Source organism: Mirounga leonina, unplaced genomic scaffold (assembly GCF_011800145.1).
Source record: "Mirounga leonina isolate KUSES-001 unplaced genomic scaffold, KU_Mleo_1.0 Mir_99, whole genome shotgun sequence".
NCBI classification, from domain to species: domain Eukaryota; kingdom Metazoa; phylum Chordata; class Mammalia; order Carnivora; family Phocidae; genus Mirounga; species Mirounga leonina.
Genome location: NW_023270971.1, coordinates 5654922 through 5681195, shown reverse-complemented (window position 1 = coordinate 5681195; position 26274 = coordinate 5654922). Strand labels below are relative to the sequence as shown.

At 43.7% G+C, this 26274-nt stretch overlaps 1 protein-coding gene across 1 annotated transcript in view; it reads left to right on the top strand.

Annotated features, from left to right (window-relative positions):
* LOC118006722 (rod cGMP-specific 3',5'-cyclic phosphodiesterase subunit alpha) overlaps positions 1-26274 on the top strand; it is a 57123-nt gene that overhangs the window by 6418 nt on the left and 24431 nt on the right. Inside the window, exons 2-10 of the mRNA XM_034999478.1 lie at positions 889-1041; positions 1784-1873; positions 2470-2610; positions 7798-7872; positions 14292-14356; positions 19215-19281; positions 22281-22328; positions 25385-25534; positions 26083-26226. Coding sequence (XP_034855369.1) covers positions 889-1041; positions 1784-1873; positions 2470-2610; positions 7798-7872; positions 14292-14356; positions 19215-19281; positions 22281-22328; positions 25385-25534; positions 26083-26226 — 933 coding nt within the window. The remainder of the gene's footprint in view (positions 1-888; positions 1042-1783; positions 1874-2469; positions 2611-7797; positions 7873-14291; positions 14357-19214; positions 19282-22280; positions 22329-25384; positions 25535-26082; positions 26227-26274) is intronic.

Sequence of the window (26274 nt, the reverse complement as noted above, 5' to 3'; positions counted from 1 at the left end):
GCCCTGGGCTGGCCTCCCAGGCTGCTTTAGGGGTGGGGTGCCGGGATGTGTACTCCTCTGTACTCCCACAGCTTTGAGCCGAGCCTTAGGTCCTGTATTACTATTACTGATTTGTCTATGAGTTGGCCTGAGCCTTAGTCTCCCTTGTATCCCTCGCACTCAGCGTAAGGCCTGACACACAACGGGGCTTCCATTAAGACCTGTGAGAGAGGGATATCCATTGGACTGATTGTGTGGTGCTAGAACCGAATTGCTCAAAAAGCTGGAAGTACCAAGTTCTTTTGTTGGATGACCTGAACTCAGGTCTAACCTTACCAAGGCTTCCCTTAAAGGCAGCAGAGCTGAGGGCAGGTTCTGGAGTCATACATACACACACACACACATACACGTAGCAAGTCACATTAACATTCTGGAGTCTCAGTTTCCCTTTGCAGAGAATGGGCTACCAGCAGTCCCCATCTCATAGGATTAAAGTGAGCTGATATAAGTAAAACACCACACGTGAAACCTGCTAGCAATTGTGATTATTATACTCACTAAAGTCTTTTCTTCACTCAAGTTTCTATTTCTAAACCCCCTCCCCATTCAAAGTCAGCCCCCCCATCCTCAGGCCCCCACAGAGCTTTGCTTGCATCTCCTCCACAGTCCTTAGTAAGTTGTAAATCAGACTTTCTCCTCCTGGATTTTGGAGGCTTCCAGGGCAGAAATCACCCCTGATTGCATTGCCCTTGCTGAATGGAAGTCGATGGAAAGGACTTCATTCTCTTTTCAAAAGATAATAGCGTGTCCCCTCCTCCCACCTCCTACCAGGGGCACATGGGGCTCTGGGCTGTTTTACTATCTTTGCTCTTCCTCTGCTCACCCATGCCTGTCTCTGCCTTCCTTCAGGATGAGCATTTCTGTGACTTCGTGGACACCCTCACAGAGTACCAGACCAAGAACATCTTGGCTTCCCCCATAATGAATGGGAAGGATGTGGTGGCCATAATCATGGCTGTGAATAAAGTGGACGGGCCCCACTTCACCAAGACAGATGAGGAGGTAAGAATGCTTTAGAAACTGCTGGGGTGGTCATGCCAGCAGGTGTCCCAGCTCAAGAAGTCCCCTGAACCTTGTTACTTGGTCTGGCCTTGACTTCCCCATCTGTAAGATAAGGGTATTAGTGTGATGCTCTCTGAGGGAGACAGGACAGGGTAATGGTTAGGATGTGGGGCTCTGGAGCCAGGAGTACAGGGATAATTGTCCTGGCTCTGCTAATACCTAAATGTTTGACTTGGGAAAGTTACATAATTTCTTTAAACCTCAGGGGTTTTTTGTTTGTTTGTTTGTTTGTTTTTGTTTTAAGTAGGCTCCACACCCAACATGGGGCTGGAACTCAGGACCCTGAGATCAAGAGTCAGATGCTCTACCAACTGAGCCAGCCAGGCACCTCTAAGCCTCAGTTTTCTTATCTGTAAAATGGGCCTAATTTTACAGTATCCATCTCTCAGGGTACTTGTGATGATCAGATAAGATAATATACCTAAATGACTTATCACAGGGACTGCAAACTCAATAAATAGTAGCAATTTTTCATTAATACGTCCTATGAACATTGACATTCTACATTCTATGAGTTTTACACTCTTACAATGCACCATTTTATGAGTCAGCATTCCATGATCCATCTGCTCAAATCGCCTCTGCTGCTTTTAAAATATTCAAATATTTGCTGATGGCAGAAGTGGCCAGAGGAGGGATTTCTCCTTCTCATCTATTTCCCCTCATGCTGTTTGATTTCTAGATTCTTCTCAAGTACCTCAATTTTGCAAATCTAATCATGAAGGTATACCACCTGAGTTACCTGCACAACTGTGAGACTCGGCGTGGCCAGGTAAAGGGCTTGGCTCAAGGGAATGGACTGGGCATGTCTTTTTATTGATGCATTGATGTAGTCAGGTTGGAAAGGCAGTGGTTGATAAAAGTGTCTGGGAACCATCATGGAGTCTCTGCCCAGCATCCCAGTGCTAATGAGGTAGCCATGTTTGTAAAGCTGTATCCCAGAGGGATTATATGCATAGTTTTCAAGTCAGGCAATTTAGATTAAGTTGTTTACCAACATTAAGTCATTTACCAACTCTAAGACCCTGGGCAAATCACTTCCTCTATCTGAGCCTCAGTGTCCCCCATTTGAAAAGTGAGGCTATTATTGATTGGTTCCACCCTCAAAAAAATTATTGTCAATAGCAAATGAGATAATGCACTTGTGTTCAATCAATGTTCGTTATTATTATTCTTGTTAACAATTTATGAAATGAAAGAAATGGAAAGAGTTGGACCCAATATAAGCTGGTCAGTTACTTCAGCTCTCTGGGCCTCAGTTTCTCCATCTGTAAAATGGGGATAATTATCCTGTCTCTGTCTCTGGGTTATTGTGAGCCGCTGCTTTGTGCCTTAGAAACTTTGACTCTGTTTTTGTGTTTTGTTAAGATACTGCTGTGGTCTGGGAGCAAAGTCTTTGAAGAGCTTACAGACATCGAGAGGCAGTTCCACAAAGCCCTATACACAGTCCGAGCCTTCCTCAACTGTGACAGATATTCTGTGGGGCTCTTAGACATGACCAAGCAGAAGGTAAGAAGGCTTCAGAAACAGACCCCTCGAAGAACAGGTTAAACATACAGTGGAACCCGGACTTGTGTCGCACATTCAGTTCACAGGGAAGAGGCAGGGAGGATGTGGCTGGTTGCGAAAGGTCTTCACAGGTCTTTCATACTGAAGAGTGGAGTACCAACCTTTAAAGGGGAAAAGTCGACCTAGGGCACAAGTGAGTGAAAACAACCTGGTCTTCCCTGGTCCGTGGGAAAAGAAAAAAGCATATGTGAGAAGGCTTGATGAGGTGGTGAAGGTGAGTGATAAAGAGGTTCTATGTAGGGTGCAAGCCAGAAAGAAGAAAGTTGCCAAAACTTCAGGAATTCTCAGAAAATGCACTCAAAGGTGGGCATAAACCTTCCTCATGGTCTGTCAAGCCCACAGCCCATCTGGGCAGTTAAAGTAGAGGCAGATGTTTGGATCTGGTCCCTTTGGATGCTCAGGGGGCAGATCTGCAGAGGCAAAGGACACAAAGACAAATACAGCCCCCTGCAGTATTTTTCAGCCAGGTTTTCCCCAACCAATTCCCCGCATTTTTCTTTCTCTACCTGTCTCCGCTTCCTGCAACTAATCATTTTCTGCCTTGGAATAGAGTTCTAGAGTTATCTAGATTTGTGATTTCTTACCCCAAAGAGCCAAGATCCAGGATTCCTGTCAGTTTCATTTTGTAGGGCCTTATGCTGAGTGTGGTGCACTGACCAATGCAGACCCTCCAAATATTTGGTTTAATGATTAAAGAACTGCAGAATCTGGAGTTGGAAAAGACCTTGGGTCTAGTCCAGAGGCTCCTAGACTTGAATCAGAATCTTCTAAGGAACTGTTTAATAGATGTTAGACCATATTTCCTGATAGTCGCTTTTTTTTTACTTAAATTTTTTTTTTTTTAAGATTTTATTTATTTATTTGAGACAGAGAGAATGAGAGAGAGAGAGCACATGAGAGGGGGGAGGGTCAGAGGGAGAAGCAGGCTCCCCGCCGAGCAGGGAGCCTGATGCGGGACTCGATCCAGGGACTCCAGGATCATGACCTGAGCCGAAGGCAGTCGCTTAACCAACTGAGCCACCCAGGCGCCCTTTTTTACTTAATGTTTTGTGAACATCTCTCCACATCAGTACACGTGGATTCTTTTTAATAAGCCTTTGTGTTGAAATAGAACATATACACAGAGGCAAGCACTAATTGCAAGTGAATAGGTCAATGATTTGTACAGCGTGAACATCCCCATGTAACTACCACCAAGATTAAGAGATAGAACAGTACTAACACCTCAGGAGCCCCTTGCTTACCCCTTTCCGTTAACTTCCATACCCTCCTCCCTGAAGGGGGGAGTTCATTAAAGAAGTCCCAGGTGGGCTGTAGGCTTGACAAACATGGGGAAGGTTTCTGCCCACCTTCGAGAGCATTTTCTGAGAATTCCCTGAAGTTGGCAACTTTCTTCTTTCTGGCTTTCACCCTACCTAGGGCTTCTTTAGCACTCACCTTTAACGCCATGTTAGTTTTGCCTATTTTTGAAGTTCCTATAAACAAAATCATACAAATATATACTCTTTTGTATCTAGCTCCTTTTGCTCAACATTTTGGTTGTAAGATCCGTCTTTATTGCTTCACATAGCGTTCATTCATTCATCTTCATTCTTGTGGAATGTTCCATTATATAAATAATCCTCAAAGTATTTATTCATTCTACTGTTGATGGGCATTTGAGTTTTAAGGCTTGGGTTGTTATGAATATTGCTATTACAAATATTATAGTACATATCTTTTGATACACAGTTGTACCCATTTCTGTTAGATGTTTACCTAGGAGTAGAATTTCTGGGTATTGGTTTTAATAGATATTGCCCATCTGATTTTCAAAATGATTTTACACTCCCACTAGCAATGTATGAGGGTTTCCTTACAATACTTGGTATTGCCAGTCTTGTTAATCTTAGCCATACAGGTGGGCATGTGGTGATATCTCACTGGGTATTAACATGAATTCCCCTAATGACTGATGAAGTTGAACATTTTTTCTCATTTATTGACCATGTGGATATCTTCAAAAGAAGTACCTATTCAAGTCTCTTCTCCATTTTTAAAAAATCTTTTGTCTTTTTAAATCTTAGGATTTAAAAAAAATAAATCTTAGGATTTGTAGGCATTCTTTATATATTCTAGATATGGGTTCCTTGTGGAATACACACATTGCAAATACCTTCTCCCACTCTGTGCATTCATTCTCTTAATAGTATGTTTCAGTGAATGTAAATTCTGAATTATAAGGTAGTTCAATTTATTGATTTTTTTTAATGGTTATTGATTTTTGTGCCCTATTTAAGAAATCTTTGCTGGCCCCAAGGTATTAAAGATATTCATCTATGTTAACTCTAAAATTTCATTGTTTTAACTTTCACATGTAGCTCTATAATCTACCTGGAATTTTTTAAATGTACAGTGTGAGGTAGGGTTAATATTAACTTTTTTCCATATGGATATCCAATTGACCCAGCACCATTTACTGAAAAGACCATTCTTTCTCCACTGTCCTATTGAAAATATCATCTTTCCCTAACATACCTCTATCATCAAGTGTCCGTATATATTGGACACTCGAGTTTTGGATTTTGTTTAAGAAGGACTTCCCCAGCCTTAATATGATGAAGATAATCTGATATAATCTGATGTGCTCTGATTTTAATCTTTCATTCATCTTGAAATTATGAATGTGTATGGTTTGAGGTAGGGATAAATTTTATCCCTGACTCATTTTTCTCCAGTTAAAGAATAGTCTATCCTGGGCACCTGGGTGGCTCAGTTGGTTAAGCGACTGCCTTCGGCTCAGGTCATGATCCTGGAGTCCCTGGATCGAGTCCCGCATCGGGCTCCCTGCTCGGCAGGGAGTCTGCTTCTCCCTCTGACCCTCCCCCCTCTCATGTGCTCTCTCTCTCTCATTCTCTCTGTCTCAAATTAAAAAAAAAAAAATCTTTAAAAAAAATAAAAAAAAAAAGAATAGTCTATCCTTTCTTCACTGTTTTAAAATGCCACCATTTAGATAGGCTATTTTATCATATACCAGATTTCCATATACTCATGGGTCAATTTTTCTGATTTTTGCTTTTAATATAGTTCTTTATGTGATTTTGGTGCAGGTGGGCTATGTACTGATGTTAGGGAACCTCTGATTCTAGTGCAGATGTCCATTTGACTTTTGCATACTTCTGAACCAAATATTTTGCCAAATATCACCGAGTCCAGGAATAAGTCCTTTGACACACCTTCAGAAAGTAGCAAATGAATGAATTCATACAAATGAATGGTTCTTTCGTAATCAAAAGAATTTCCGAGTAGTTGAATTCAAAAAGTGCCCAGTTCACACCTTAAAGAATTTGACCTCAGGTGCAGGCTGCTGTGTGTTGTTGTATTCTGCTCTATTTCTTCTGAACTCCCTCTCAAAAAGGAAAGTCACATTTAAACAAGAATATTCTGCCTAGTCATCCCCAAAAGATGGAACAATCTAGCAGTTAGAAATGGGCTGGTCTGCACACAATCATTCTAACGACCTGCCAGGTAGGTCCAAGGTAGGCAGAGCTCTTATCTGAGCTATTGACATGAAAGAAGTCAAAAGAGAGAGATTGAGAGCGAGCAAGGCAAGCATAAATATGCCCCACTTTCCACCCAGCCCACTGCTTCTCTCTGGGACAATCTTCAAAGCCACTCAGTGTTTGACACAGGGTGTCAGCCCAATGTATTTGTCTTTCTTCTGGGCTCCTCTAACATTTGTGTTCTTTTTCCATTACTGTTTGGTTCTTACCCTGTCTTACCCTACCTAACTATAGTTACTTGAGTTGTCTCCTCCAAGAGACAGCAAGATCCCCCAGGGTGTGAACTCTGCCTTATTCATCTCTGTATATCTAGCAGCAAACATGTTGTGGGGGCTCAGGTAGTCTCCCTATGCACATTTTTCCCCAGAACTGAATTTCTTCCTGTTGTGTAGTCAAGACAAAGAGTCCAACTGCACAGAAGCTTGAGGACATGGAGTTTGAATTTCATGTGGACTTTCTTCTGCTTGTGCTCTGCATGTTGGAATGGGTAACCCAACCAAATGAGAAAGAGGCCAAGAGCAGAAGTTAGCATCCTACCCACAGTGACCCAGCACGAATGGATCACTATCCCTAAATGGCAACAGATGAATGAACAGAGAGGGCAATGAAGCATGGAGGCCTCTTCTGCCAGGCCCAGGAAAACCAGTAGACAAGTGGCAGGGAAGAGCTCGTGCGGTGTCCCAGTGAGTTTCTTCTTCTGAGGCTGTGTGCCCATACAATGCCTTAGCTGGCCCTTTCTCTTTCCTGCCTGTATCTTTAAAAGTTGTCTCAAGGGTGTCATCCTTTCTTGTTGGAGCCCAGATGTGGGTCTATATGTCCATATTTGGCACCATCGTTTTTTCTTTCTTATTGAGGCAAGATATTTTTTCCCTGATTCCAAAAGCGATTAATTTTATTACAAAAAATTGCTAAATAGAGTCTCACTGCAATTACCCAGAGAAAACCAGTTTTTGATACTTTGTTGTGAATTCTTTGAGAGCATTTTCTGTGTATAGTTAAGCATTGGGGTTATGTGATCTATATTTTTTGTCACCTCACATTTCTCACTCATCAGTGCGACAAGGGCTTCTTTTTAACCAACATATAGACATCTGTAGCATTACTGTTAATAGATAGACCATAATTGTCTAATATGTCCCCTCTTAGTTGGACACTTAGGTTGTGCCTAACTTTTCACTACTATAAATGATGCTGCAGAGAACATCGTTTTAGCTAAACCTTCTGTCACATGCTTAGCATGTCCTTAAGGTCAATTTCTTAGACATAGAGAACCCAGTTTCCTTCTCATGTCCCCTCCCACAGTGTGGGGAGCGTGAGGGTTTTCCACTTCAGCTCCTATTTGTTGCTGAATGATTAGACAGGCTTAGTTCATCAATATCTTGAAGCACAGACAAGATCAACATCCTCTAACAACATCCTCTAATGCTAATGAACTTTGCCTCCCTTCCAAGCTTAGTTTTCAGTGAGTTCTTCCCACCTTCCAAATTTCAGTGATAGGTCACTCATATAGGTGGGTCTTCTTTTCTTAATCTCCTTTCTTTGACCTATTTTCAAGACATGTAATTATTGTCTTTCTCATTCCTAGGAATTTTTTGATGTCTGGCCAGTCCTGATGGGGGAGGCTCCACCCTATTCTGGTCCCAGGACTCCGGATGGAAGGGTAGGTCTCTCTCTGGCTTGTATGATCTAATGTTTATTGGAATGCACATGTAAGGCCCTGTAGACCTTGCTGACATTTCTTTTTCACTTAGATATTTATCTTCTCTGGGTTGGGTCATTTCCCTTGAAGGTCTGGTAATTATTTATTATTGCCATGCCTTGTAATTTGCAAGGTATTTTCAATATCTTGATAGAGTTTCAGAGTAATGTGGTGGGACTGACTAAAGAAGAATTAATATTCTCATTCCACAGATAAGGAAAGAGCCCCAGAAAGGTCAAAGCTATCTGCTCAAAGATTCACCCAGCAAATGTTTAGAATTGCAGGCAATTAGAGCTAGAAATAACCTTAATATTTAATTGTATAAATTGATAGCCAGAAGGTCAATTCCAGCCAATAGATAAACCTGTTTGGCTGCATACATTTAAAATTGTTTCTTTTTAAATTTTTTTTTTAATTTGTAGCTTAACATTAAAAAATCAAGATATTTCCCATAAATATCTAGATTCTCAGTTTCTTTTTTAAAAGTGGAAGATCAGTCGAAACTGGACCCACAGTCCCACAGGGTAAATTTTTTTTTTTTAAGATTTTATTTTTAAGTAATCCCTACACCCAATGGGAGGCTTAAACTCACAACCCCAAGATCAAGAGTCACATAGTCTGCCGATTGAGCCAGCCAGGCGCTCCAACAGAATAAATTTGGTGGGAGCGGAGTGGCAGGTACCTTCTTAGAACCTGGTCTGAGCTCTCTAGTTTGCCAAAGTCCCCTCCATTCCCCTTGTTTCCCCCTGCCCCCAGCCCCCGCTTTCACTTATGGTTCTATCAGATCTCTCCAGGCACTAGAGTTTGTGACCTCTGCTTTCATAGCATTGCTTTATTTTATTTTATTTTTTTAAGATTTTATTCTTGGGGCGCCTGGGTGGCTCAGTCGTTAAGCGTCTGCCTTCGGCTCAGGACATGATCCCAGAGTCCTGGGATTGAGCCCCGCATCGGGCTCCCTGCTTGGCGGGAAGCCTGTTTCTCCCTCTCCCACTCCCTCTGCTTGTGTTCCCTCTCTCGCTGTGTCTCTCTCTGTCAAATAAATAAATAAAACCTTAAAAAAAAAAAGATTTTATTCTTAAAAATTTTTATTCGTTTATTTGAGAGAGAGAGAGAGGGAAAAAAAACATGAGTGGGGGGAGGGGCAGAGTGAGAAGCAGACTCCCCACTGACTCAGCGGGCTCCATCCCAGGATCCTGAGATCTGACCTGAACCAAAGGCAGACACTTAACCGACTGAGCCACCCAGGCGCCCCCCATTGCTTTATTTTAAAAGATGAGGCATCAACACCTTAGAGAAGCTGAAATGATATCTGTGGGGAGGAAAAGATGAGGTGGGGTAATCAGATCTGTCACTCAAACAGCCTAGGGAACCTGTAGAATGACTGAATGACCGTAGCTGAGGCCACAAAGGACAAGTAAGCAGCAGAGTCATGCCCAGAATTGAATTTCAGTCTTGTGCTTGCCTCACAAGATCTTTTAGCCTGTCTGAAATTGTGTGTCAATTTCTGCTAGGAGGCCTCATTCCACCCAGCCAACCCTAACCCTACCCCAAATTCATGTGTGCGTGCATGCTCCCGTGGGTGAATATGTGTGTATGATAGTTTATTTAGTCTTAATTCAAACTCCAAGAATTCAAAATTAACACCCTTGCCTGTGAGCTTCATGAACACACCAGGAAGAATTCACTCTGGAAATCTACATCATCTGCTGTGCTTTATCCAAAGTAACTTTTTAACCTGCTCTTGTTCTGCTTCAAACTACTGTTCCACCCTCACAATTCCATGATTTCATTTGGGGAGACTGAGTCTTCAAGCACTGCATCACGTGCTACTGTTGGAAAGCAACTCGGGATGCTTTTCTCTTTAAGCACGGCTTTTCGTGTTGGTCTGATTGATGTGTTCTCACGAAGCTTTCTCTCCAATTCATGGAAGAGCTGGGTCTGTATCTTCTGGAAATGCAGAAGGAGAAGAACTGGAATAGAGGTCACCATTGGTTTCAGATACCACCGACTTCAGTTAACTTCAACTTCCTAGGCTGCTTTTAATATTCAGCTCTCTGAGCGAAGCCCTGAGGTCAGAGGTCATCTCCAACTCCAGGATGGCCAGAGAAATGCTGGGCTCTGAATTATCCGGCTCTTCAAGATGGAGCTGAATGGAACATTTTCTTACTAAGCGCCAGTCCAGGAAATGCTGCCCACCATTTGATCGGTTTCCCCAAGGTGACTAGCGCACTTATGGTTAAGACTGTCCTTTCCAGAAACCTTTCTACATCTCAGGTAGCAAGGGCTCTATCCTTGCAACAGTATGAGGCATTAGGTTGTGATGGCGAAGGCCAGAGGGCAAAGGACTTTGGTTTGGGTTGGTTGCTAACCTGTGGGGTGAACTTGATTTTCTCATCTATCTGTCACTGAACTCATCTCCAAGGTCAGTTCTAAGTCTAGGACACAGCTAGGGAGGAGACACACATAGGCTTGAGCTGGGGCCCAGACCCAGCATGACAGGATTGGCCCAAAGTGGATCTTTTAGAAAGACTGGGCTTGGAAAGAGCAAGCCAGCCAATTATGTGGCCTTGGACAACCTCTCTTAACCTCACCTTCCTCATCTGTAATGCCTGGATAATCAAGATGGCCTGGCCAGGCCATGGTAGCCGTAACAAACCACAGGCTGACACGTAATAGGCAAACAATCATCATGGCTTCCAACGTTGAATCTCATTATCTGCTGGCACTTTACCTGGACTATGTTATTTACTCTTCTCAACAGGTTCATAAAGGAAGTATCCTCATGATTTCCATTTCACGGTTGAGGAGATTGAGGTTATGAGGGGTCAATTCATTTGCACAAATTTAAATGCAGGATGCTTTTCTTTCCAGTAACTCATTACAGTCCTGCTTTTTAGCATTCCCTCTGGCCTTCTAACAGCCTCACACTTTAAGTGCCACATTCACGTGAGAAATACAGCTTTGGTCTGGACTTTGACCAATTAGCCTCTCCAAATCGTGAGTCTAAAGATCACCAACAGCAGCTACACCTCACTTCATCTCCTTTTATTTATTTATTTTTTTAATTTATTTATTTGACAGAGAGAGACACAGCGAGAGAGGGAACACAAGCAGGGGGAGTGAGAGAGGGAGAAGCAGGCCTCCCGCGGAGCAGGGAGCCCGATATGGGACTCGATCCCAGGACCCTGGGACCATGACCTGAGCCGAAGGCAGACGCTTAACGACTGAGCCACCCAGGCGCCCCTCATCTCCTTTTAAAAAGTAAAACGTTGGGGGCGCCTGGGTGGCTCAGTTGTTAAGCGTCTGCCTTTGGCTCAGGTCATGATCCCAGGGTCCTGGGATCGAGCCCCGCATCGGGCTCCCTGCTCGGCGGAAAGCCTGCTTCTCCCTCTCCCACTCCCCCTGCTTGTGTTCCCTCTCTCGCTGTGTCTCTCTCTGTCAAATAAATAAAATCTTTAAAAAAAAAAAAAAAAGTAAAACGTTGTACATGTGTGTGTTTTCATTATTAAAAGGTTACACAGGCTGATTAGGCTTTGTGGAAAAAAACCAAAAAACAGCACTCGTTTAAAAACTGGTATATTTCTCTGCAGGATAATTTTGCTATGGCTGTGTTTTTGGCTCTTTCAAAGCCCCTTGTGTTGTAGTCTCAGCTGCTCAGGTGGAAGGTAACAAAGGAGCTCATTGATGGCTCAGTTTTGACTTTCCAAAGGCTGGTAAATTCTTAACATGAATATGGCCTTGAAGTCAACTGGGCTAAGCTGCAGTGTATGGAAAAGCCCTATTTACCTAAAGTACACTGATTTTTTTGTTGCTTTCTGTGAAAGTAAACTGATTCTCCTGTGGGCTTCAGAAAGAAGACAAAAATCCATTTCTAACCTTTCTGAAGGAGTCTCATAGAGACCCCTGGAGGTGGAAGCCTGGCGGAGGGGGGGGGGGGGGGGGGGGGCGGCCCAGGGAGCCAGCAGCTGGTCTCAGGGAGCAGCCCAGACCCGAGGACAGATGAGCTAAAACAAAGACCCGAGGAGGGCGGAGAAGGTCAGAGAAGCCGGCCTCCCTTGCCCCACAGAGGGCCACTCAGCTCTACCAGGTCCCTGCCGACAACGCCGACCGCCACCTTTGCTTTCAGGAACTGCCTACAGGATACAACTTCCCTTTCAAAAATGTCCGCAGCACGATTTGTTTACATTTACTGAAAAGGCGATACATGAGCCTGTGAAAAGCTCACACTGTACAAAAGGATAGACCATGGAAGTCCAGCCTCCCCTGAGGCAGCCAGTGGGAGCAGTCTGTCCTTCCAGGAACATCTACAGATGCCCAGATATTCCTAGAATTCCACCACCAGCATCACCCCCAACAAATGGGATGCTTCTGGTTTGTGCCTGACTTTCCCAGCTTGACGAGACTTCGGCCCCTTCCTCTCTCAGCACAGATACAGCTACATTGTTCTGGAGACATGCAGAGTATCCACTGGATGCAGGCGCTGGGCGGCCACCCTCCTGATGACAGCATTACGGTGGCTCCAGACTTCTGAAAGCAGTCTGGCTGAGACCCCTGGCTGGGGCAAAGGATGATTTTACCCACATTTAGAAGTGTGTCTCTAGGATTCATGACCACACATGGAATCGCCGCGTCAAAGGAGATATGCATTTTAATCTACGAGGGATATGGCTAATCATTCAACCACAATCTTAGAATCGTAGCTGGGGATTATCTAGTTTGGGTATTATCTCTTTTCTGATTGTCTTTGGACCCCTCCACGTCCACAGTGCTTGCCTTGGCCAGACTAACGAGGAAGGTAGGACAGGAAAGGGAGTGAGAGAGAACAAAGAGAGACACAGGATCTCCATGTGCCCAGCTCTGCCCCATTAGGGCAGCTCAAACAAACACATACCACCGGTTTTCCAGCTGGGGAAACTGAGCCCCCAGGAGTGCTCACAGTAAAACCAAGACTAGAGCATGAGTCTTAGTGGCTGCTAGTCAGAAGGAGCAGAGCCTCTGGAACTTGAAGAAAGTCGTGATCACCTGCAACCAAATGGACATTCAGACACCTCTGACTGAATCAGGAGCTTCTCTTTGTGGAGGTTGTGAGTCAGGAGACCAGATGGGGTTCAGGTATCTACATTTACATCTCTAGAGCAGTACTTCTCAAAATATTGCACTCAAGGAACAGCTTTGTTGGTTTGTTTTTTTTAATTTCCAATCCACTTTGGACTGATACTTTTCAAAAGGGGATCACACTATATAACCAGAAAAATTAAAAATTTCAAAGACATGCAAATCGTAAATCCCTTCCTTTTTTATTAATCTCAACAGACCTAACTTAACTCAGTCAAACGGCTATATACAAGTTTCTAAACACTGACTCTCAATTTCTGTTTTTATCTCGTCATGGAATGGTACCAAATGATAGTCCCAGTCCAGGGTCCATGCTTTGAATAGCCCTGTTTAGGGTGAGAGTGATGCAGAGAGTAAAACACTATCTTAGGTTAACATAAGGTTAACCTTAAGTGCTGTCACAGAAAGAGCCCTGAGAGTAAGAGTCAAGGGTTTCACTCCTGTCCTGACTCACTGTCTACTATAAAATGAGTCCCTTTCTTCCTCTCTCTGGGTTTCATTTTTCCCATTTATAAAATGGTTTTTAACCTGCCCATTGCAGCTGGGTGTTCAGATGATCTAATAAGGTGATAGAATTTTCCCTGGTTAGGGGAATATCCAGTATCCCACTGCCAATATCCCACTTCCCGTTAGGAAGTCATGTAACTGAAAAAAAAAAAAAAAAAGGAAGTCATGTAACTGAACAGATCTACTTTAGAGGATGGGAGTTTTGATGGTGCAAGGAGGTGGGAAGGATGGAAGAGGTGGAAAGTGGGTTGGGGGGCATGAAGTAAGTTTGGGAGGACAAGTCTGGAAGAGCTGACACAGCAAAGAGAGCAGCTGAGTGATGGGAGTCAAGGAGAAAGGGGGGCTGGAACGATGGAGCTGAGCTCTGCAGGAATGGCTGAGTTGACCACAACTCTAAATGGACAGGAGTATCCTTTCCACTTCCCTCTCTCCCTGGACTCCAGAAAGCAGTCTTTCTCTCTTTCTCCTTGTGCTCAACCCCCAGCTCCCCTTGGAACACTTCCTATCCCTCTTTCCCAGATCCCAGCCCCTGCCTGGCCACAGTGGGCTGGTTTGAAGGTGAAGCACTCTGAATCACGAGTCAGCTGAGGACAGTGAGCTCCAGAGGCAGCCGGGATACGCCCTGAGAGGGCCAGGCTGGTGTTTCTGGAAAACCACAGGGTACTCAGTAAAGAACAAGCCCTGTCTCATGGACACCCTTGTGCTGAAGTTCTGTCTCTGGCTCTCATGTTATAGATTTCTTTATCTCTTTTGTCTAGGAAATCAACTTTTACAAGGTCATTGACTACATCCTACATGGCAAAGAAGACATCAAAGTAATCCCGTAAGTTTCTCCTCAAAACAGGTAGAATGGTAAGCATGTTATGGATGTCCATTGATACTCATTCCAAGATCAACACTAAGCAAACCCAAGAGGGCCACACACTTGGTCAGAGACAGGAAGAGCAGTAAGGAGACAGTGTGGAAGAGTAGAAAGACCATACGAGTTGGGAAAAGACGCTGCATGTTGTTGAGTCAGCTCCTGGGAGTTCCGGTCTCAGGCCTCAGTTCCCCGTCTACAGAACAAGACGGTGGGATCTGATTAGGGCTTTCCAGTGGTTTCCTGTGGAGGCACATCTGGGGCCCAGCCAGGGAGGTGAGGCAAAGGCAAGAAGCTGGTGCAAGGAAAGCTCATTCTCTGTTGTCCTCTTCTTAACGGACCATGGAGGATGGAAAGGCAAGAATTCCCAGAGGGCAAGGCTTCCACCTCCCTGTACGTGGTAAGGACTCCAAGGCCATTTTAAGATTCTAACAGTCAAGAACCTTCTTTAGTAGAAGCTTGTACTTTTTTGTACTTTTTTCGGTCAGTAGGTCACTGTCCGAAACCTAGCTGCCTTGCTATCTATTGAAACCTTCTCTGTGCTAACAGGACACTCACAGTTCTGCCTTGAAGCCGGCTCACTTTCTGAACTGACTTGCAGACACCTCCAGGCCAAAATCAGACTCTGGGATTTACCTTCGGTCACCTTAATCTTTAAACAGTGGGTATGAGAGGCCACAATGGGAGTTGACCTTGGTCATCACTGGACTGAAGGATGATAATCCTGTCACACAGACAATCCAGTTCACAGGTTTATCTGTAACTGGTTGGGGCTGAGAAGTTGCTTCAAGGTCCTTAGTTTCTGGGTTCTCTCTGTTCATTCCTGTTTGCATGAAAACTGATTCTTTTCTAAGCTTATTCCTCCCTCCCTCCTTCCCTCTCTCCCTTCCTTCCTTTCTTTCTTTTTTAAGTAGGCTCCACACCCAGCATGGAGCTCAACGCCGGGCTTGAACTCATGACCCTGAGATCAAGACCTGAGCTGAGATCAAGCGTCAGACGCTTAACCAACTGAGCCACTGAGGCACCCGTGTTTTTTTTTTTTTAACCTTGTCAAATGCATACTCTTTAACCATTCTAACTTCTTTTCTAGAGCTATAAGTTTATTAAACTCTTTATCTGTTGTTACTAGTTACCACAGGTCACAGTTTTCCACAGTGTTTTACCACTGTTTATCAAGCATCATATCCTTCTATCTTCTGATAACACACACTCACTTTGCTACCTTCCACACAGTCCCGAAGCTATGTCACCTATTTTAGGTTCTTTGTTATGGCAGCACCCTGTTTCTGAGAGCAATTTTTGTATCGGCCAAAGCAGGCCAGGCTACATTATGGTAACAAAACCTTAAGACCTTAGTGGTATAAACAGTAAAAACTTATTTATCATCCCACTGCCTGCAAATCGCTGGTTGGTGGGTGTGGCTGGAGTATCCTGCATGGACGGTAGCCAGGCAGGGACCACAGCTGGTGGAGCAGCCACCATTTTGAACCTTGCGAGGTTGACTAACTTGCCAGAGGGAAAGCGAGAACACAACAAAACACACACTGGCTCTTAAACATCCCTCCAGAGGGGGCGCGCTTCACTTCTACGTTTCACTGACCGGAGTTAGTATATGGCCGCACCCAACCTCAAGTGGACAGAGAATGCAACCCTCTCATGTGCCAGGAGTGAGAGCCAGAATATTCGCGGCTATCCTAAATGACTGCCAAAGTATACGCCATCTGTACGAATACTAAATAAATGGTTAATCAAACCAAAAGAAGACAAAGTAAGGTTTAGAGAGAACATAGAGCAGGTGGAAAAAATAAAAAGTGCACATTAAGGTAATATTTAAACCAAAATATATTGATAATTACTTTAAATGTAAATCAACTAAATGTTCCAATTAAATGACAAAGATTGCCGGCCGGAAAGAAAGAAATCTATCACATTTCATTGATTCTAAGATGCATCATTTTCTACTTTTTGACATTTTTTTTTTTTTAAGATTTTATTTATTTATTTGACAGAGAGAGACACAGCGGGAGAGAGAGCACAAGCAGGAGGAGTGGGAGAGGGAGAAGCAGGCTTCCTGCCGAGCAGGGAGCCCGATGCAGGGTTCGATCCCAGGACGCTGGGATCATGACCTGAGCCGAAGGCAGACGCCCAACGACTGAGCCACCCAGGCGCCCCTTTTTTGACATTTCTGGAATAGAATCAATGACACTGTATGATGGCTGTCAGCCAGATGGCAGTTAATGATGTAACTATTATTGCCTGTTTACGTATGAACTTGGCATGACCATTGATATTGTTAGGACTTCAGTTGAGTTATGTGCACTATTGGTTGTACCCACATTGAATTTAATTGCCATATAAAGTTAAAGAGGGGCGCCTGGGCAGTGCAGTCAGTTAAGTATCCGACTCTTGGTTTTGGCTCAGGTTGTGATCTCAGGGTCATGAGATTGAACCCCGTATGGGGTTCCTCACTCAGCTCAGAGTCCGCTTAAAACTCTTAAAACTCTCCCTCTCACTCTGCCCCTCCCCTCTGCGCTCTCTCTCTTTCTCAAATAATCTTTTTTTTTTTAAGTAACTTGAAGAGATTATATACCATAATGCAGCACTGAAACAGAAAGTTGCTTTGAATGGCACAAAAAGATAGGAAAAGTGTGGAATATAAAAATCTATTTCTAGGGCGCCTGAGTGGCTCAGTTGGTTAAGTGACTGCCTTCGGCTCAGGTCATGATCCTGGAGTCCCGGGATCGAGTCCCGCATCAGGCTCCCTGCTCGGCAGGGAGTCTGCTTCTCCCTCTGACCCTCTCATGCTCTATCTCATTCTCTCTCAAATAAATAAATAAAATCTTAAAAAAAAAAAAAGACTATTAATGGCTGATTTTCTTAAAAAAAATCTATTTCTAAATTCTAAATTCTAAGAGATCCCTGTTGATATTAATAAGGTAATAATTACAAGTTCAAAAAACATTGCATCACAGATGAACTGGCAGCATTTTATCTTTCTCGTTACATGTAGGAAATGGTCTGTCTAGGAACAGTTGACTTGCTAGGTATGAAGAAATACTGTACATCCTGTTTATAAGAGACCTATCTAAAAGACAAGAATGCAGAGAGGTTGGCAGTAAAAGAAAGAAAAAAAATATATACATGCAGATGCTAATAGAAAAAACTAATATAACTATGTTAATATCAGATATCAGATAAAATTAGATAATATAACAAAGAGCACAAGTAGAGATATAGTCAATTCTTAATGATAAAGGGGTTAATTCACCTGGCTATTACTGGAAGATATTACAATTCTAAATCTGTATACACTTCATAACATGGCCTCAAAAAAAAAAGCAAAAGGTGACAGCAATATAAGAAGATATAGGCAGATCCATGTTTGCTAATTGATAGGAGGAGCAGACTAAAACATAATATAGAATATTTAAATAACACAATTAAACTTAATTGAATGGATATAGAGAGAACACAGCACTCCATCCCCAAAACCAGAGGACACTCAGTCTTTTCAAGCATACGTGTGACATTTATAATAACTGGTGATAAATGGGCCACAAAGTAAACTTCGTATTTCAAAAGACTGAAATAATACATAGAATGTCCCCTGGTCACAATGAAATTATCCTAGAAACCAATAACAAAAAACTAATTAGAATAGTCTTCATATGCAACTAGAAGCTAGAAGGCCAGGAGCCCTGTGGATGTAGTCTATACAGATTGGCCTCCTGGCACAGGGAGGGGAGGGTTCAAGAGTCGATCTGGAGGGACAGACAAGAGCGGTCTATCACATCATCTCAAGAAATTAACAACAAAGGGCGCCTGGGTGGCTCAGTCATTAAGCGTCTGGCTCAGGTCGTGATCCCAGGGTCCTGGGATCGAGCCCCGCATCAGGCTCCCTGCTCCATGGGAAGCCTGCTTCTTCCTCTCCCACTCCCCCTGCTTGTGTTCCCTCTCTCGATGTGTCTCTCTCTGTCAAAAAATAAATAAAAATATTTTTAAAAAAAGAAATTAACAACAAATCAGCAAAAAAATAAGCCCAAAGAATAAACATAAGCCCAGAAATTAAAACAGAAAAAGACAAAAGAACGATTCATGAAGATCTTTTTTTTTTTTTTTTAAAGATTTTATTTATTTGACAGAGAGAGACACAGCGAGAGAGGGAACACAAGCAGGGGGAGAGGGAGAGGGAGAAGCAGGCTTCCTGCGGAGCTGGGAGCCCGATGCGGGGCTCGATCCCAGGACCCTGGGATCATGACCTGAGCCGAAGGCAGGCGCTTAATGACTGAGCCACCCAGGCACCCCCGATTCATGAAGATCTTAATGCATCTTTCCACATTTATATCTTTTCTCACAACAAAAAAGTATAATCTTACAATAAATAAAAGATAATAATACCAAAAACTGTAATATTGTCATGAGGGATAAATAAATACGTAAAGCACCCAGCTTAGTGCTCGGTGCGTGGTAGGAGTTCACTGTAGATGAGTTCCCTCAGTCTCTATATGGAATTAAGCTACCTCTTTCTGTGTATTAATGGAGGGAAAAGATGGTGCCTGCTTTTGTTCAGCAATCAGTGTTGTCCCTTTTCTTGGATAATCACACTCAGTGTGCCATCATAAAATGTATTCATCATGCTTTTTTTCCATGTCTAAATTTGAAACATTAAGATGCTTAGACAAGATTTGGGGCTCATTCAGGCATAGGCAATGTAAGCAGGACTTGAGAGCCATGAGAGTAGAGAGGGGCAAAGACCCAGATTCAAGGTTTTAGTCCAACTGTCCCTACATCAAAAGTTACCAGTTGTCTTTGGCCTTTACAGGAATCCACCTCCTGATCATTGGGCTTTAGTAAGTGGTCTGCCCACTTATGTTGCCCAGAATGGCCTGGTAAGTAACACAACTTGGAAGAGGGAGAGTCTTGAATCAGTTGGAAGAGTAAAAGGATTTCAGATCGAGAGAGTGGGAAACATGATGGGAAGTGTGGGTCTCTCAAAGCCTGACTCTCTCATTTCTCAACTCACTTGACACTTGGTCGAAGGACATGAACAGAGAATTGACATCTGAGGAAATATGAAATACACAGAGAAATAATCCTTAGATGGGAAGGTGCTTAGTCTCACTGACAATTAAAGATACTTGCTCGTGTGTCAGGGACAAAAGCAAATGGCAGACTGGTCTCCCAGGCTCACCACAGACCCAGTCCCAGCCTCTCATTCCAGAGACTCAGTTGCCACTCTTTACCCCTCATCCCTGCCATATTTCCAGCTGTACCATGTACAGCAGAGCTCAAATGCTCCATCTCCCACCACGCCCCACCCACTCGGGGTCAAAAATGGAGTAAGCATCCCCTGCCCTAGAAAGAAAGGTCTTGTCTGTTAGCTGCACATCACCCCCATATTTGAGCCCAGTCACCCCTTTATCCTTCCCCAGGCACACACTACTCAATGCTGCTCACATAGCCAGAAGTTTATATATTGAATATTTTCTAGGTACCAGGCACTGTCATTGGCTTTGGGGATAGACAGATAGATGTACCAGATACAACTTCTGTTCTGAAGCTCATAATCGAAGGGGGAGATATTTTAAACAGATTCTTATATACAATGTGATGAGGACACAAGAGAGATATACTGGGTATATTCTAGGAACACAAAGTAGGAGGCATATAAACCAGGCTTTTCTTCCTAGAGTGTTAGTCTGAGTGGTTTTAAAATAAATAGGTTATTAGGCGGGCAGGAACAGGAAAGGGGATTCAAGATGAAGGCAACAACGTGAGCAAACCCAGGCCTGGAGGTTTGACTGGCATGGTGTGTACAGTCCAGTGTGGCTGGAATATTAGGTTTGAGAGAGGAAGAGGTCAAGAGATGAGGCTTGAGGGGGAGGGGAGCGCCAGATAGCAGTGACCTTGGACGCCAGGTCGCGGGGGTGGGACGTTAATCTGTAGACAATGAGCTTTTAAGCAAGAGATTGGCATAGTCAATTTTCATTTTAAAAAGATAACTCAGAGAGATCTGAAGGGATTAAGAGGCAGAGCACAAAATATATCCTTACAAGCAAGAGAAAAGGAGCATCTCAGCAAGGGCACAGACAGTGAAGAGTACCAGCATGGCACACAGCCATTGAGTGCCTAGGAGCCACGCAGTAAATAAATCTGCTCGTTTGATACTCACACAAGTCTGACAGACAAGATGGAGAGAGGGAGATCAGGGATCAGATCTAATACCGGGAGGGTAAAACTGGCAGGACTTTGTGATTGTGAGCAGAGAGGGAGGGAGAAAGAAGAGTCAGAGCCAATTTCGGGCTTCTGGGTTGGATAAGTAGTGCTGCCATCAGGTTTGGATGCAAGATGAGGAGGTAAGTTGCAGACAAGGTGACACTGAGACATTTTTCGGCAGCAAATGTCCAGTAGGCAGCTGAAGAGATGACTCTGAAGCTGTGGGAGAGAGGAGGGACGGAGATGGGGATTTGGAAGATATCAGGACCAGATGGTACCTGAAACCATGTGTGTGAATGAAGTCACCAGGGAGAGTGAGAGGGACCTGGGGTGGGATACTGTTGGGATGCCAGCATTTAAAGATTAGGTGGAGAAAGAGGAATGTGTGAGGGAGGATCAGAAGGAGGGCTCAGAGGTATCTGGAGATCCGGGAGCGAATAGTGTCATGGAAACCAAGGAAGTAGAGAGATGGCCAAATGCAGCAAAAATGATCTAGCGAGATAAGAACTGAAAACCCTATTGAGTTTGGCAGTTAGATCACTGGTGGCCCCGATGAGAGCATATTTGGTGGTGAGGTGGATGTGGAGACCAGCATGTGGTCTGCCAAGGTGTGAATGGGTAATGAGGAGGTAGAGAATCGCAAAAGAAAAGAACAGGAGAAAGCCTGGATGGTTGCTACTGGGACCATGTTTGGGTCGAGGGAGGATTTCATTTTCCAGGATGGGAAAGACTCAAGCAAGCTCATGGCTGAAGGGAAAGAGCCCTCGGAGAGGTTGGAGATCAGGAGGGAACAATGGCAACTGATGGAATTGGTCTAAAGAGAGGCCAGTTCTGGAACAGGAGCAGAGACTGCTCACCCTCTGAGACCACAGGATGGTCAGGGCCAGTGGGACTGGCTGGGTTACTTCAAGCTCATATTGGTGCCTTTTTGAGAACTAGACAAAAGTACCACTTCTCAGTGGACAAAAAGAGAAAGACGAGGAGCATGGCTCTGCAAACAGGCTGAGTCAAGAACAGGCTGGATTTCAGCTCCCAGTCAGCCCCTCAGTGAGATGTTTTTGTGCAGTACACACACTATGCAACTGTACACAGAGGTCCCATGGGCAGGGCTCTGGAGTGTCAGCTAAGTCTCCTATGTATGGTAGGGTAAACTGGTTCAATTTTTAGGAGAGGAGTCTGGCAACATAAAACCAGAGCTACAACACCTTTTATTTCTCATTCTCCTTCGGGGTTTATACCCCAAGAAAAAACTCCTTCTTTACAAAACAAACAATACCAAACCTAAGTGTAATTGGTTTAAAGATGCTTGGAGTGGCATTATTTACACTAATAATGACAAAAATTGGATACAATCCAAATATTTAACAAAAGAGAAACAACAAAATGAGATACCATACGGCTATTAAAAATGACAAACTGTAGCCTCAATTTTTTCAAAGCTTGGAAATGACTAAGGAGTGAAGCAAATGGCAAGAAATAATGTTCATAAGGTAGCTTTTCTGTTCAGTAGCCTCAGTTAATCATTGAAAGCCATCTTGGGCATGTCTACCTGAGGAAAAGAATGTGAACGCCTCGGGCAAGGACGTAGCGTTTCTGAAGATAGCACACAGGGCTCACTGGGAATGCTATCGAATCTAATCACAGCTCCATTATTTCTCTTCATGGCTTTCAGATTTGCAACATCATGAATGCGCCTGAGGAGGACTTTTTTACATTCCAGGTAAGTCATTATTTCTTTGGTCTCTTAGTCGTCTGATATTTTTTCCCCCAAAGAGGGTTTGAATACCCCCAAAGAGGGTTTGAATACATTAAAATCCATCTATTTACTGGGAAGCAGTCTCAACAAAGTAAAAACACGGATGGAGGGGTGCCTGGGTGGCTCAGTTGGTTAAGCGACTGCCTTCGGCTCAGGTCATGATCCTGGAGTCCCGGGATCAAGTCCCGCATCAGGCTCCCTGCTCGGCAGGGAGTCTGTTTCTCCCTCTGACCCTCCTCCCTCTCATGCTGTCCTCATTCTCTCTCTCTCAAATAAATAAATAAAATCTTTAAAAAAAAAAAACACGGATTGGAAAAAAACCATGTGCCCATGGAAGTGGGGAGGGAGTTACTTTGGTAAATTCCAAGATTCCATTTGGTTTTAATGTTCACACGCTTTACTTTCTGGCCTCTGGACCTTTGCTTATGTTGTTCCCCTGCCCCGGAACCATCCTGTCCTGCCCAAATACTCTCTGCCCTTCAGTACAACCTCAAATGCTATGAAACTTCTATGAAGTCTTATTCTGTTTCCTCTGGCTAATATCATTTCTGTCTCTTTGGGATTTTCATGGAATACTGTTTAGCACTCCATTTGATTTTATCTGTCTTTTTCACAAGTGTTTATGGAGGGCGTTCTCTGTGCCAGGATTTGACACAGGGCTACACTGGCTGCAATGGTGGATCAGACAGACATGGTCTTTATCTCCATGGGGAGAAAGGCCATGGAGTGCTGGTCAAAAAAGGACAGAAGGATAGAGGAGGGAATCTTTCTGGGGACCTGACTTAATCTGGAAGGAATCAAGGAATGTCCCTGAGCAATTATGTTGGGGCAGCAAAGAAAGGAGAGAAGACTACAGGAAAGAGAGAGCTTGTTGGAAGGACGTAGAGTAGCCCTATGAATCTAAGTGAGAGGTAGCGTGGAGAGTGGCAGGAGGAGATTCTAGAGAAGTAGACCAAAGCCAGATGACACACGGCAAGGACAGATGACACGTGGCCTGGAGTTCTCCATACTATATTCCCCTTACTTTATCTTTTATTACCCTTCTTTGCTTTCAGATTAATTCCTCTCAGCAGAATATCAGCTTCCTTTGGTCAACGGTTGGGCCTTATCTTTCTTAATATCTTCAGCTCCAGGTGGCCTATCAATATTTGTTGAGGTTAGCCCGCCAGATGGAAGAAAAACAAAGCATTAGCAATTAGGAAATAATTAAGAAGAAAATAATGACTCTTAGAAAAATTAGTGAATTATTTTTTTACTCTTTGAGGAACATCATGAAAGAGCTCAGCAAGGATATCCTTCCAAAGTTAACATTGTATGTCTTGTGTTGGAATTTTGATCGTATCCGTGTGACGAGCTCCAATTGTTGCCGAGAGCGGCTAACCTGACTATAACCATACAGAACTTGGTCCCTACCCAATTAATTCCATTTACCCACATTAAAAAAATCAAATCTGATCTTGTTTTTAGATTCTAGGCTTCTTCCTCCAACTCATCCTCTATAAAGTAGCCTGAGTAATTTTTCGAAACTCAGGCTGCATCAAGTAACTTCTCTGCTTAAAAATCCTTAATGCTTTCTTGTTTGGCTTTCAATAAAACCTGTCTCCTTATCATGGCCTTCAGAAGGAAGGGGTTCCCCGAAGGTTAGGTAGAGACTTGGGGGGAAGGCAGAGCTGGAACTCATGTTTCCTGACCAACAGCCCCTTGCTCTTTGGGCTGTAATCTGCATCCTCCTGGAGTCACTTTCCCACCAGGTGCTGAGTTCCAGTGTTACTGAAATCATCATTATCCTCATCACCATCTCACCACCTTAAGAATCTTAGAACTTTGGAACTGGAAGACTCTCCAAGTACAGGAAGCCTTCCTTGATTTCCTTCCCTCCTCTGGTTCCCCCAGAACCATAAGAAGCTCCCCACCTGCTGTGCAGTTGCTCGCTTACCTTCCAGATTATGAGCAACCTGAGGATAACTTTTGTGCCTCATTTGCCTTGGTTTTTTCGATTTCTAGCTCAGTTAAACGTTTAATATTTTATGAATCCATGAGAAAAGAGCCTAGAAATGACCTAGTCTAGTCATTGCCATGTTATAAATGATAAAAGTGAGAGGCTCAGACAGAGGGGAAATGACTCATAAAGGGACACCTTACGACTGACCGAGATATTTCAGCTCCCTTGTCTCATTTGTTCCGTGAGCCAGAGATTCTTGCTACCATCCCCATCTACAGATGAGACAATTGAGGCCCACTGAGATAAAATGACAGGCCAAAAGTAACCCAGGAAGTCACGTCAAGAGTCAAGAGACAGGGATGCCTGGGTGGCTCAGATGGTTAAGCGTCTGCCTTTGGCTCAGGTCATGATCCCGGGGTCCTGGGATCGAGTCCCGCATCAGGCTCCCTGCTTCTCCCTCTGCTTCTGTCTCTTATGAATAAATAAATAAAATCTTAAAAAAAAAAAAAACAGAGTCAAGAGACAAACAAACAAGATCTTTAATGATGGCTTTGTTAAGCCCTTTCCAGCACTGGTAGTGTGTGGGAGACACCGTGAATGAGAGACTCTGAACGATCAGAAGCAGGTGAAACACTCCAGATTACCTTAACCTCTTCTCAGAGCAGGCAGGTGTAAAAAAAGCACAGAGCCCATCATTAAGCCAAAGGTTGTGTTGACATAGCCACAATCTGCTTTGTTTACCACCTACCCACAGACCCTAGTTGTTTTGCAGTTTTCATTTTATAGATATTACCTGGAAAGCACAGGCACTTTTTAAACAGACCTAAATAGCTGGCATGGCAGAAAGTCTGAAAGTTTTGACGCACAGAGGCTGGTGAACTATATGGTATTTAAACTCATTGGAACCCCTCTGCTCCTCCTCTGTTGTTGCATATGTTGTTGATAACAAGCAGACAGAATTATTGTTCCCTTGTCCTTTTCTGACTGCTATTTCTAGGGCCAGTTCTGGCCAGACTTCTGAATGAAAGGTCCTCCTGAACAGTAACAGATTTGTAACCTACTCTGGCTTCTCTTGTAGAAAGAGCCTCTGGATGAGTCCGGATGGATGATTAAGAATGTCCTTTCTATGCCAATTGTGAACAAGAAGGAAGAAATTGTTGGGGTGGCCACATTTTACAATCGCAAAGATGGGAAGCCCTTTGATGAGATGGACGAGACCCTCATGGAGGTATGGTTTGGGAGGAGGCCTTTGCCATTGGGTTGCAGCGTTGGCTTGTTGCCAGCATGTGGGGGGCCCTCACTTGGGAAGGGGTGGGAGCTTACCTTTTCGATGCGACTCTGACTCAGCCTAAATGTCTGCTCTCTTTGCTCCCACTTCTGCACTACCATGTGCTGTCAGAGAAATCCACATTCCCTTTGAAACAAATTTTAATTAATAAACTTTACCTCTTAGCATTTTTAGGATCATGGCAAAAATGAGCAGAAAGTACAGAGTTCCCATATGCCTCCTGTTCCCACATGGGTACACATACTTGGGTAAAGTTATTACAGATAAGAATGATGCTTTATGTGTGTTGGAACTTTATTTTAAAGTGCATTCCCATCCATTGTTTGATCTTCATCCTCACACCATCTCTTTGAGGAGGGCAACACCCAGCTGATCAAACCCATCGTACAGCTGAGGAAATGGAATCCTGGAGTCTTGCCTTAAGTTGCAAAGACAGGATCAAGCCTGGGTGTTCTGCCTCTGGATGTTCTTCTTTTCTTTCCTTTCAGTCTTTGGCTCAATTCCTGGGCTGGTCCGTCTTAAACCCTGACACCTATGAGTCAATGAACAGACTTGAAAACAGGAAGGATATTTTCCAGGACATGGTAAAATACCACGTGAAGTGTGACAATGAAGAAATCCAGAAAATCCTGGTGGGTAAAGTTCTTTTATTGTTTCTGCTCTAGCAGAAACACCCTTGG